The 13,877-nt window shown below is 43.2% G+C and overlaps 1 protein-coding gene across 1 annotated transcript in view; it reads right to left on the reverse strand.

Annotated features, from left to right (window-relative positions):
• Positions 1–1,312: 1,312 nt before the first annotated feature.
• FBXL7 (F-box and leucine rich repeat protein 7) overlaps positions 1,313–13,877 on the reverse strand; it is a 190,780-nt gene continuing 178,215 nt past the window's right edge. The window contains exons 3-4 of the mRNA XM_075084249.1: positions 9,231–9,842; positions 1,313–4,396 (exon numbers count right to left, since the gene is read on the reverse strand). Of these exons, the coding sequence (XP_074940350.1) occupies positions 3,660–4,396; positions 9,231–9,842 (1,349 nt within the window). The 3' untranslated portion in view covers positions 1,313–3,659. The remainder of the gene's footprint in view (positions 4,397–9,230; positions 9,843–13,877) is intronic.

The following is a 13,877-nucleotide window of genomic DNA, read 5'->3' on the forward strand; positions in this document are numbered from 1 at the left end:
CAGACAGTCTGCAGTCCGAATGGTCACTGCAATTCTTTTTTAATGAGAGTTTGGACCTGCTTCAAGCCTAGGGCTAAAATTAGGTCTTTTACTAGCTTTTTAATTTTCCAGTTCAAAGGCTAGAAGTTTTCAGAAACCACGTAAGCCACTACTGAAGGTTACAGTCTGGACCAGGCTTCTGAGTCCAAGACAGCTAGCAGAAGCTGTTTTGCATTTTGTAGGAACCCAGATGAGCATAGCTCAAAAAGGCAAGAGCGTTGTATTTCAATCTCATGCTGCTAACAGGGAAAATACAGCTCCACCTTTTATGAAAGCCAAGGGAATGAGACGGGTGAATACCCAGATAGAGAGCTTTGGCTCTGTAAATTACCAGCGCACGGTAATTTAGATGCACCTTTTCTAAGAGACCTCTCTCTACAGGACACAAGTTATTACAAACAACATGCCAGCCTGACTGAGGCGATTCATGGCTGCTTTCTTTGATGAGATCACCACATGCTATTGCAGAGCAGAAGAAGCCTCAGTGCCTGAGCCCAAATTTTATGGTTCAAGAATCAACAATGTTTTTGCTCAGGATATTTATAGTCTTTGCCAACCCCAAGCTGGAATGAAGACACACCAGTTGCATGTTGCAACCTTTCCAGCAAACTCAGCTCCACATGCACTGTTTCAGTTTCTTTTCTGGTCATGTCATTTTGCAAGTAGACATAGGAAAAAGGTTACAAGTCAAAACAAGCAAGCTGTATCAGTAAGTTAAATTCAAATTTTCTTGAAATAAGTAGCAGTCTCAGAGTGCCAACTCAGATCATGTAAGACTATATACTTAACAATGTTTGGCTTAGAAAAATCACCTTTCTTCATCTCTCACCAGTGCCCCCCAGAGTGGGTTTTTTAGAGTATTCAAAAGGCAACATGCACTGGTAAGTGCTCTACCCTTTCAGTCATTCCATTTTACTTCTCACATCAAATATGTTAACTTGCCTTTAAACCAATGCAGAGGCCCTCCTGAAATTGTTATACATATGCTTTTTATATACTGTTTTTTTCTTTTACTGACACTTCCAGTTACTGATTATGTTTCAGGATCAAGAAGAACCTCATGAGGAAAATAAAATTTTAAAGAGACAGATAGGCAAGGTCATAATCTGTAACAATTTTTGTTTTCCTTTTGTAATAGAGTCATCCGCCTACCTGAGGTGCTGATGTGCTCATTCACCTACCTACCTTTTAAGAAAACTTTTACAAGTCTTTAATCTTTTCTTTTTCACCAGAAGTTAATCAGTTAGTGCAAATGACGATGCATGCTCATCAGTTACCAATATATTGCTTTATTTCTTGGTAGCAAATTAAGGCTTTATAGTGAGATTTGTACAGTACAGGCCAATTTAAACATTAGAAACCTTAAAAACCATGTAGCACTATTCACTCAATTTAGCATAGCCAGAAAAGTAGCTTTTTTTTTTTTAATAAACAGTTAAATGTTGCTAATGAGGCCTTATATCTCATGAGTGCAAATGGCTCTAAATCCCACCAGTCTCAGGAACAGGCTTAACATTTAACTATCCTCGGGGCCATTTTGAGATAACGGATAGACAGAGTATAGCTGGCTCGGATAAAATAGACTGTATTACTTGCTGGAGAAGATTCTCTAATTTTAAAATTACAGAAAGGAAAACCAAAGTGATATTAACTGGCCAAAGGATGGTATCACCCCATATTAGTCACTGACCAGTAGTAGTAGCAATGACAAATTAATTTTCCATGGCCCTCTTTGCTTTAGTACAACCTGATTTATAATTCAGAGCTGATGACATCCTGTATGTTAAGAAACTCAAAATTGGAAGAACATACCTAAGTTACAGGAATTTTTGCAGCAATAGGACAAGTTCCCTCTGCAGGGACACGTCCAAACCATTGCTTTTTTGTAATTTGAGAGAGCATTGCTACAAATATTTCCTCAGCAGTTATGTGTTTTTCTTGAGCATATGGATTTTCACTTCATATCAGTGATTTTATTAGTGTTGTCTGGAGATGATGGAACTACCGCTTATGAAAACCAGACACGGTGCTTCCCTTCTTATGTTCTCTACCGAGACGTTTATAGCGTTTGAGCTGAATGTATGAATTCACCTGTCAGTCAGGCGCAGGGGGCCTGCCTGAAAATATCATCACCCCTAACGTGTCTGGCTTTCAGATCTGCACATTACATGTGAAAATGCAGAGAAAGGGCTGCCAGAAAATTGTGAAGAAAATAACCATGAAACGCTCTGGGGAAGGAGGCAATGAGATGGGGGAACCTCCAAACCACTCTTACTCTTGCATGAGCAAGAGTGACCATGAGGGTAACAAGGGGCTCCCAGTGTCACAGGGCAATGCTGGCATTTTAATTCCTTGTTGAACAGCAGCTGTTTCTCCAGGCTACGGGAACACACACAGACAAGGTTTCACAAAATCTAAATCTAATGTGAATAACACTCTTAAGCCCTGGTGTCCCCAGGGGTGTTATCTAACATCAGGCTAATGTCTTTGAAGTCTTGAGATCAGCCATTTAGCCTTTGAACTGGAAGGCCACAGAAGAGGGTCAGGTTTCTATGTGTATTAAGGCACATACTGAATTTACCTCCATGCACGTGCCTGGTTTGCTCAGCGAGTGTCAACTGCAGTGGTGCCACGGCTGCTGAAGAGATACAGTGAAGGAACAAAGACAGACCTTCTGGTGACAGCCGTGCAGTGCAGCAATTGGGACTGCCCCGTGCAAGCTGCTCCACGACACCTCAGAGAGACCCCGGTGTACTACAGTGCTATCTCAGCTTGTTGCAGAATTACAGCAGCTTCTCAGGCTGATTTGCTGGCTTTTCCCTTTGCCAAGCCACCAAAATCTCATCTGTTTTCCTTCACTCAGGTGAATATGGCACTGCTTATCAGACCCAGAAGTCCCTATCTGTATTAACACCAGAGGGTGTTACTACACATGCAAGAGAGGGCAGATTTAGAAATGAAGGCAAGTAGTGATGATGCATGAGTGACCTGGAGGTGGGCTTTCCGAGAGAATCCATGCATGGGCACAATCTCCAGATTCACTACCAGAGTGCTCGGCAATGGCCAGCAGGTCTTATTCTACCTCAATCAAGTATGTTTAAGAACATTACCCAGTATTTCCTGAGGGATTACAATGGATGACTACCAAAGAGAAACTACTTAGAGACACAGGGATGCTTTATCAGCCATATTGGAAGAAGTTGGGGAACACAGACACATATTGCATAGTCAGCTTCATGAGCACAGCTGGAATTCAGATGTATTTGACACAGCTTAGTAGCCTTTCCAAAGGAGGGATTATGTGCTATTTCCTTTGGAGGTAGCTACTGTAGCCTGGGACAAGATCATGGCTGTTATGGAAATGGCACCCCACTGGGGATGCTGAGCACTCATTGCTTTTGCATTGAGGCAGCCTCTCCATGGAGACCTGCCGCACCTTAAAAAGTGATCATACAAAAAGCAAACAAAATAGTCCTCTAGAAACCCCCATCATCCACAACATACAAGAAAAACTGACTCCCGTGAGCTATAGAAAAGACAGCAGTACTGAATATGGGAGCGTGTGTTTATACATCAGTGTTTTTAATACTGCATTGTAACGACAGGTGCGGGGTGCCCTTTCAGAAGAAGGCAGGGTTGGTGTGCTCTATAATACAGCGCTTGCAATGTCGTTTAACAAATCTCAAAGCATCCACAGAGACATCGCAGTCCTGCACATTCAACATCTGCAGGTCAAAACAGTTGGCAGCTACAATCTGCAGGCCCTGCCCAGTGATGCTCTCACATGACTTCAGGCTCAGGCGCTTCAGGTTGAAGCAGTTGAGGGCTAGGAACTCCAGGCCGGTGTCTGAGACCAGAGGGCACTTGCCAATATCTAGTGATTTGAGTTTTGTGCAATTTTTGGCGAGGTACTCCACACCGTGGTCTGTAATGCCCTCGCAGCCCCGCGCGTTGAGGTAGCGCAGCTTGCTGCAGTATTTGGCTATGTAACGGATGCCCACGTCTGTGATCCGGCCGCAGTGAGTGATGCTAAGGTATCGGAGGCGTGACTCCAGCTTGGCAATCTCCCGCATGCCGAAGTCACTGACAAAGCGACAGTCGCTCACACTCAGTTCCTTAATGGACGTGCAGTAAATCATCAGGTAGCGGAGACCCTCGTCGGTGATGCGGACACAGCGGCGCAGGTACAGGTGGGTCAGCTGAGTGCAGTGAGCGGCAATGGTGTGCAGTCCTTCGTCCTCCAGGACGAAGCAGTCTGTCATGTCCAAGTAGCGAATGGAGATTTGTTTCCCGTGTAAGGGAGACAGCTTGATGGAAGCTTCACGAGTCAAACTGATGCATGTTACTTTGGAGCAGCCTAGGCAGAAAAACACAGTGAATTTAGGCAAGCAGAAAAAACAAATCACACAGCCAAGACCAGAAAGGTGAGCATGAAATTGCATGCTGGATGTGACGAAGCTATCGTCATATTGCAAGAGCAGACTCATCCCGACTGACTAGTCTCGATTTGCTGTGATATGTCCCTACAGCAGAGGAAATAACAGACTCCACTGTGAGGTTGCTTTGGGATTTTGAGCATCAGCAAAGCGACAGACCAACTTTGTCCATATCTCAAATGTAAAATGATGGTCCTAGGTTTATCTAGGGACAGTCTATGATGTGTTACTGCCATATAAACCCAGTGACAATTTGAGAAAACGGTACTACATAACAACCAACACAGTTTTTTGATCAGAGGCAGTCTCATTGCTGACTGGCTGAGTTTGTACATCAGAGGCTCTTTCACCATCCAACACCATTATAAAAAAGACAAACCCCACCCACTCTGGAAAAAGCATTTGGAGAACAGATGTGAATCTAGCCCCAAGTCTGCAATGTGGGAAGGATGCAAAACTATGGCAAGACTATGTGCTTGCAGAAGGGTGGAGATTTGGGTAACCTAAGGAGAATGGGGAGAGTCAGCAGGAGCCAACAGACTGGTAAGGGCATGGGAGGACAAAAACGGTTGTGGAAAAGGACTGTTTCAAGTCAGAAAGTCTGGCCATGAATGGAGGTAACCAGAGAAGACTAGAGGTAGACTAGAGGAGAAACACCAGACCTTGCAAGGGAAGATAAAGAGCTAGATTAAAGGGAAAAATACACTCACAGACTTCCCCCATTTTTAACCTCCACTCTGTGCATGGTGGTGAGTGAAAGATTTTTTTGGAAAGTTCTGTTTCTGCTGCACTGCAAGCTGGCAGTCTTGTGCTCCTGAAGGGAAATCCTTATCTGTGCCAAGATCAGCTGGGCACATTGCATTAGCATAGCTAGAAACAGCCGCCAGGAAGAGGGAGGGGTCTACCTGTTACTGATCAAGGCCCAACAGTTTTAGCCGTAGATGTCTCTCTAAAGAGGTGTGCCCAGGTAGGGATAAAAAGACCTTTTCTGTATTGCTGAAATACTGGCCAGCAAGGATGAAGTGACCCATAAAAAGCTGGAAAGTTAGGATGATGACCTTAGAGGTCCACGTATCAGAAATGCTGCACAAATCCTGTAGTCCAGAAGTAAAAAGCATGGCAACATATGGAGGCTGCCTCAAAAACTTGAATGACCTAAACCCATACCACTTGATAAAACAGGTTCTCATTCAAAAGCTTAGTGGAAGGTATGAATATGCTTCAGTTCTTAAAAATAAAAATGAAAAAAGAAAAATCCCTTGAAATAATCCAGTGGGCTAACACAAATGCTGTAAGAAGCATGGGATACAGTCTTGAAACAGTTTGCCACCTGCAAGTGGATTTCTACATTCATCATTTGGATTTGGAGCTGGATTTTTAATTTAAGCACCAAATTTATTTGAACAGATGCAAATTTTACCTTAGGCCTCACACAATGAAATGGGCAAATTGTCCACTAGCCATGCGGAAGCTCTGGGACCTTGAAGCAAGGCACTTTGTTCAACAAACAATATCTTCTGAAAACTGAAAGCTGCTATTTCCACTTCAGACTGTGTTGCAGATCCATCTACGTTATGGCGCAATCTTTGGAAATATGTTCACCTTCAAATAAGTACCACATACACACTCAATAATGCAAAGTGATTTTTCATCTAAAGGGAAGCAGTACAGTACTAATGGTGTAAAAATTTCACCTCTAATATGTTCTTTGGAGTAGGTGATACAAAATGCACCACAGGAGTCCCCATCCTTGAGCTGGGTTTCCACAGAAGAAGCTGGCACCTTGGCAGAGTTCTGCTGGACCTGACATAGCTGTTGCTATTGCATTTGCCACAGGAGGCTGCTGGATTAAGGAGTTTAAGGAGTCAATCTAGATATTTTACATGCTGACCAGCATTCAATTTTAAAATCTGGCTTAAGTGAGAATGAAACGTCTGTGAGGCCGAGGAGAACGTTCTGTCTGCTGAGGATCCAAGAAGGGGGAACGCTTTAATGACTGTAATTAGAAAGTGAATGGGTCAGAAGTCTCACAGCAGGGTTGGGGTCACACACATTAGTGTGTGATCACTGTTTTGACAAGCTTAGCATCGCCTTGTCTAGTTACTTTGGCTACACTCTAAAATATTTCATGGGAAGGATATTCAAAATGGTTTCACCAGAGAAAGAGTCCATGTTGATACAAAACTGCCTGATTTTTAGGCAAAATGACAGGTTCCTGGGTCTGCAACAATTTTTCTGTCCTGAATAATAAAAAATGTGAAAACAAAGCTCTTGTAACAGGATTTTCCATAAAGTAAGTACAACTGATTTTTAAAAGGGAGGAGAAACTTCCAAACAGATTGAAAAAAAAATGTTGGCTAGCGTGTTAGATAATAACTTGCAGTCAAGCTCAACCAACTTCTAGATATATCTCAGACCTGCCCACAAAGTGGATGCTGAGAGTGACAGAACTTACATTGTGGAAAACTCTTAAAGTTAATACGAACATCTGGTTTTGACATTAAAGATTTTGGTATGTTATTGCTGCCAAGTAACCATCCAAGGGGGAGAGGGATTCAACTAGATGTACAACTGTGAACTGGGTTTTAATTAACTAGCTACAAGTATAGCATTATCCTCCAGCACATGTACCCGACTTCTCTTGCTCAGTATGAAACCAAACCAGTGAACCACTTCAGTCCTGAGAATTGTTTGAGAGTGTAGGTGCATGCCTTGTCCTCCTAACTACAGACAGAAGGAGGGGAAAATGGAATCCTGCTTCCAAAACATCCTCCAAAATTACCCACATCAGAAGGAAAAAAGTGGACTCAAAACAGGACCCTAGAAATCAATTAACCTCAATTCATATGCAGGTACATGCAGCAAAACACAAACACCCTGACTTCTGAGCATGTTTAAACCAGGATTTCCCCCTCATCTGCTCCAAAAAAGAAAGGACAACTTAGAAAAATATGAGATTAAAATTACTTTCCTGTCCCCTTGATGAGACAAAATTCAAGGAAGACAGGTATTTTACTCATCCTCTACACACTTTGGACCAAACTGATGAGCTCTTAGGGACAGACACCATCTTCTAGGTCTGAAAGTAATGGGCTTGGGGAAACCACAAATGAAGACAGACCCCATCAAGACCTGGTATCGTTAATTTTCCCTGCTTTTGAAAAAGTCACCTTCGGTCTACAGCATATCTATCAGAAGAAGCTGTGGACCAAAGCATTTTCAGCCACCTACAAGCCCCCAGGTGCACTCCAGGTGTCAGCTAACAGACTGGTGTGCCAAGGCAGTTCACCCTCAGCTCAGCAGTTCTCCTTGTCCTGTCTCTCCAGGCCCAGGATACTTAGGCCACTCAACTCTCTGTACCGCCCTAGAGGATGTAGTAAGGAAAGCATAAATATACCAGGGATACAAGCCAGCCTTCAAAGTGATATGTACCTGTAGGTCTAAATCACACAGGCACATACATTTTCTCCTGGTGTTGGAGATGCTTCAGCCCGAATGTGTGGTTAGCAATCCAGAACTAATGTCAGTATGTACCGGCTATATGTAATTCATATGCAAGGTCACTGCAAATAGATCCCATGGAGTTCTGCAGAGACACCTTATCACCTGGCTGTTTCAGACAGCAATTACAAAAAGTGAATAACTCTGATTTGTTGGTGTTTGTTGTGATGCCTTCCATGACATTCGGCCATCCTTGAAATATTAGGTGAAAGAGACGGATAAATCAGTTAAAACAAATAAAAGGCAGAAAGAAGAAAGGAAACCAATGTACACCAGATAAGCAGCCTTGGAAAAATCAGTTTACATTGGTACCAGTGACTCAGTAGCATTACATCCTATCCCCACTTCATCCTGCTTGTTGCCATTAGTATTTCTGCAATGGCAAATCTGGTCTGTCTGGCTAACAGCAACGTTAGACTGATAACAAGTGACATCACAAAATAAATATTAAACATAAAATTTACTTCAGTGCTCTGCTTGGCTACATCCTTTCCGTTAAGTGCCAACCTATTTGCAGAGAGGAAATTATGTGTGGCTGACCTTGGGAAAAACATCTTGTTTCCCCAGAGCAGGTCTGAGGAAAATTGTCTAAAACATTTCTGCTGATCTAAGCAGCTGCAGTGATACATTGTAACTGGGTGAAAGGAAAAGCAGAAAGCCACTAAGCAAATGTACATGCTATTAAAAACCAGAAAAGTCCAAGCTAGCTAAGTGTTGTTAAAATAACAATGGAAATGGGGACTCTGAAGTTTCGCTAGGGATGACGATTGATATTTATACCCAGACAAAAGCCTAGCACTGATTCTGAGCTCCTCCTCAAGTCACTTATCAGATTACAGATATATACATTATATACATAATCTACATATAAATTATATATATATGAAAAAGATAAAACTAATTTTGCTGAAGTAACCAGCCTTCACTACATGACGTAGCACTGGCTGCAACATGGGCCCCTGTAAGGGTGCTTTGAGCAAAACACAAGTATAAAAAGTACTTGTGCTATTTGAACAGACCATCTCTGCTAGCTCATCTCCGCTGGGGGAGGCCCGGCCACTCAAGAGGTGCTGATGACATTTGGGGCATTGAGATTCTAGTGGTGCCTGTCTCACCAGTACTGTATTAGGACACTGGCATTCCTATTTCGAAAGACAACACAGAAAGGGAAAGTGTGCAGTAGTGGGGCCATGGGCTTGACAAACATGAGGCTTTTAGAATCAGAGGCATCCATACTGAAATATTTCCTGTTACCTGACACATCCAGGTGTTCCAGGTTTGGGCACAGTGACACGACATCAAAGACTGCCTCATTGGAGATGTTGTAACAGCCAGACACCTCCAGCCTCCTCAGTTCTGGACAGCACTGGGCAATGGTGTAGAGTCCTCTGTCTGTGAGCCGCCTGCAGCCACTAACAATTACTGTCTCCAACATGAGACATACGTTGGGTGTATCCTGACAAAGCCTCCGGGTCAGCACTTTAAGAGCCCTGTCTACGTTGATTGTCTCGCCGGTCAGGCGAATAGTCCTCCAAAGTCGGGGGTCCCAAGCAAGGTTATACCAGCGGCGGCACACACGGGCACAGCGGCACAGCTGGTTGGTGGGCAGGAAGGAGAATATCTGCACCATGGAGTGGTCGGGCAGCCGGTCTATGTTGGCCTGTTCCTTCTGGTGTTTGGACGCCAGCCGGATGAGAGGATGAGTGAGACGGGTCGGAGGTGGTGAGTGGACCATGGCAACAGTTTCCCCAGTGACTGAGGACGAAGACGTTGACGACCCTCTGCCATTCTGGAAACCGGGGGGATTCGGTGGAAATATTAATGCTGGACTGGGTGTGCTGAGCGTCCGCATGCTCAGGTCGGAGTCTGGAAGACAAAACACGTGATTTCAGTAAGCAGTGGGCAGATGCAGAGCTCTCTGCGCAGCACAGCACCCTGCTAGCCCGTTTGTTAATGGAGCATGATGGGCTTTGGGGTTTTCTTAGGCTAAGCAGACATTTTTACCCATGAGAGTGAAGAAGCACACATTTCAAAATCTATCTTAAAGTATACTCTGAAAACCTGTTCGCCTTAGTGTTGGCTACATGACAGGTGCACCCCTACCTGCACTGCCAAGGAGGGCCTGCAGGTCTGGGCCCTGTAATGAAGAGGAGACAGCAGTGGAAGTCCAGGGATTTTAATTCTTTATACTCTCAACTAAACACTGCAAAAAATTTAGTACATTTGAGTAGTAGGGTTTTTTGACAGAGATTAACTGCCCATAACCTTGGCACTTCCTAGGCAGCTGTGAGCTGTTAGGGGGCCTTCACCTCTCAGCTCCTTCAGCCATTCTGTGGGAGGCCAAAGAAGAGCTCACAAGGCAAATGTTACTTCCTTCACCAGACCTGGGCAGGTAGGAGAAGCACAAGCCCATAATCATTACAGGAGTTCATTTTTCATTCATGCAAACTGGGACTCAGCATTTCAACCAAGAGCTCAGTGACTAGTTCTGGAATGGGAGTTGGCTGTGCCTCTTCATGTGCACAGGGAAGGCACTCCTTTCCAATGGATTAAAGTGTACTTCAGTTGGATTTGAAAAAAACAAGCCCCCAAAAGTTAAGTGTCGAGGAAACAGCGTGCCTTGAAACTTGATACAGAGCTGTTGCACAATGTTTACATGCTTTTTTTTTTGCTAAGGCTAATTGTCACACTGGAAGCAGTCAACCCCAAAAACTCCACACAAAATAATAGGCTACTTCTTTACTCTCTTTATTTCACTGCACTGGCAAAAAGCAGGCAGAAAAATGAAGGGCCTCTGCTACTAAGAAATGTTGCCTTTGTTTTAAAATTATTTCAACTGTTTTCCCTCTGTGCTGACATTGTTGCCTACGAGTCATTTCCACTCCTGCTCCCAGCTCTCCAAGCAAAGCAAGTAAAAGACTGGAAGACAACTAGGGACCAGGATATAATTTTGATGGCCAAGCAAATGCCATGGGCAACACATTTAGTGACCCTGAGATATTTCAGCAATATGCTATACAAGATGCAACCAGTGTACGAGAGAGCAATGCTGCTGCTGAGCACACTCCTTCCATCTCCAACCTCTTCGTGCTGATCTCAACAGAAATTCTTTATGAAGGAAAGCACCATCCAGAGGTGAATACAGGAACCACAATTTCGTGCCCTGTAGAATAACAAATATCACGAATGGAGTAGGAACAGTGGTTTTAGAGCACCAAGCTTTCCTCCACGTCACATCTTCTGCTATCGCTTCAGTGTTCAGACATTTCAGGGAAGGGTGCAAAGCCATCTCCTTAAGTAACACTGACGCTGCAGCTCTGTGACTGTGACAGCATAGGTATGGGCTAAGCAGGGTAAAGCCAGAAATGTATTCAACAAACCTGCCCAAATCTGGGTTTAGGCAGTGTATTTAAATTAAGTACATTTTAGATGAATTTCCCCATGAGTTTCCCCATCATTTACTTAGCCCAGTACAGGCATGCTCTGATCTCCCTAGTTCCGACAGTAGCAATCACAGGCCTGTAGTTTCACAGCGTGTCTGCAAGGGAGAGAGGCACAACTATTTAGCTGAAGAACCCAAGACAAAGTCCAGCAGCTTGCCCAAGATCACCTACTTCAGTTGCAGAGAGATCAAAATCATCACCTCACACTGTGCGGGAAAAAGCTACGCTACCCAGCTCCTTCCCTCTACCTCTTCTGTATCTTGTTTTACCTAGGCAGAAACTCAGTATTTCAGCAACTGACAGGAAAAGCATTTTCTTCAAGGCTTCTGAGTCTATGCTGTGGCTACGTAGACCTAACCCAGGGATTTGTGTATTTTTGAGCAAGAACCATATCTTAACACAGAGTGGGTTTTGCAGACATTCTGCTCCCCTTTGAGACCTCCTAATACCCCTCCGGCAGCTATTGCAAATAATTGCAACTAGGAGTGCTATTTGGAAAGTGTCTGGTATACTCCAGTATTTTAAAAATGAGATTTACAGCTGGAGAGAAAAAACCAAAACACCAGCAGCAGCCAGGCTCCTGCAGACAAGCACTGACTCCACAGGCCACTTAGGCAACAGCCCCCTAGATTAATTTTTGCAAGGATTTAGCATATGTTTGACCTCCCTCACATTACCACCAAAACCAATGACAGTGCCTGAAGTTAAACATGTGCAGAAGATGTGGCAGACCTGGAGCCTTTACTTTAGCTCTTTTCTTGAGATTTTAAGACAAGAATGCTTCTAATATAAAAAGATACATATTTTTTCAATTGATGGATATATTGTCCACTACTACATATATTTGGTATTGTAAATTAATCTTTTTTCCTTTTACTTTTTTGTTTTGTCCATTGTCATTTGTTTGTTTTTCACACAAACAGCACAAAAGGGGAAAACAAAATTATATAAATAAAACCCACAGAACAAACACTTGTTTCCACACTGCAAAACAGACGAAATTAAAATCAAAAGTTAAAGGTTTCATTTTTTAACACCTGCTATAAACAATTTTTAGTACTGTGGGAATGCTCACGTCTTGTAAGACAGTCTCTCAGCCTAATTTGAAAACATACATTTTTAGTCAGTTGTTGTTGCAAATACCTAAAAATCTCTGCAGGGTTACATTCTTCCCTACTCCCTATTCCTACAAGTATAGAAAAGCATTTAATACTCCGTGATTGTCCCCCCCTCCCCTGGTGATCAAAGCACCAAGCTAATACGGCTAATCTCCACTCCTTTTGGACCAAAAGTGACATTCCTTCATCACTCCTGGGCACACTGTGAATAACCAATACCTTAGACATTCTGGGTGCGTAATGAATTACCAAAATGTGGTTTTTGACTTAGACCTAGAGCTAAAAAAAGTTTGACCTTCCTTTTTATGGGTATGCTCTGTGCTTGCTTCGTGCTCTCTTAATTCTCTCATTAGTATAGCCGTTCCAGATGTGCATCCTGTATTTCCTTTACCTTCAACCCTGAAGGTGCGTCATGTGAAACTTGCTCCCTCCGCCTTGGGGGCACAGACTTCCAGACAGACACATACACATACACACACACGCACCTCATCTCCCCGCCCCAGTATTTTGGAAGAAGCCTAAAGTTTTGTCATTATGTTTAAACAAGAGTGTCAAGAGAGCATTACTGGTCTGCTGAGCCCATAATGCAATATGCTGTCAGACAGGAATTTTGCTGGTAGCTCAGCTGAACTCTGTACGGAGGTATTCCCACTTACTGTTCGTTGTACACCCCTAAGAGGGAAAGAAAAAAATAGCAGGTGAGTCCAGGAGTTTTTTGCCAGTAAAAACTTGGAAAGCTTTTTGCTAGCATTTAAAGCTTCAGCAAAGCACTTGGTCTACAGTACATTTTCCAGGCTTTTCAAGTGGTGTTGGGAGGGGCTTCCTATAGCACTATCGAGGACCTCTAAAGGTTTCCTTCAAATTTTGTTCTTCACCATTTACTGAGTGCTAGCTAACAGGCTGAGTCCATCTGAGACAGGGCAACTTAATGACAGTGTGCCATTAATAAATGCAACCCTGCCAATGCAAGTGAAGTTACTGACTGACGTTCTCAATACACATCCTTCTACAAACATGCTCTACACAAGCTTTTATTTTCTTGAAAAAAATGATTGTTTACAAGCCTGAAATGCAGTTTTAAGTTTTGATGATCTTAGAAAGTAAAAAACGAATTACAAAGCAGCCCTGTGCTTCCCTCCCTACACCCTCTTTTGCCCCCCTCTCTCCCCAGTTACCAACCTTCTGTGCAAGATGCTTTTTATTAAAGCTTTGCTTGGGCTCTGAAAATTGTTTGTTGATGTAAGAGAAAATTTCTTAACAATCTTTAAAGAAATCTCAAAAGATGTGTGCCAGAAACAGAACTATAAAAGCTGACACAGAGGGAGAAAATGCACTGGAGG

Source organism: Phalacrocorax aristotelis, chromosome 2 (genome assembly GCF_949628215.1).
Source record: "Phalacrocorax aristotelis chromosome 2, bGulAri2.1, whole genome shotgun sequence".
Classification (NCBI taxonomy): domain Eukaryota; kingdom Metazoa; phylum Chordata; class Aves; order Suliformes; family Phalacrocoracidae; genus Phalacrocorax; species Phalacrocorax aristotelis.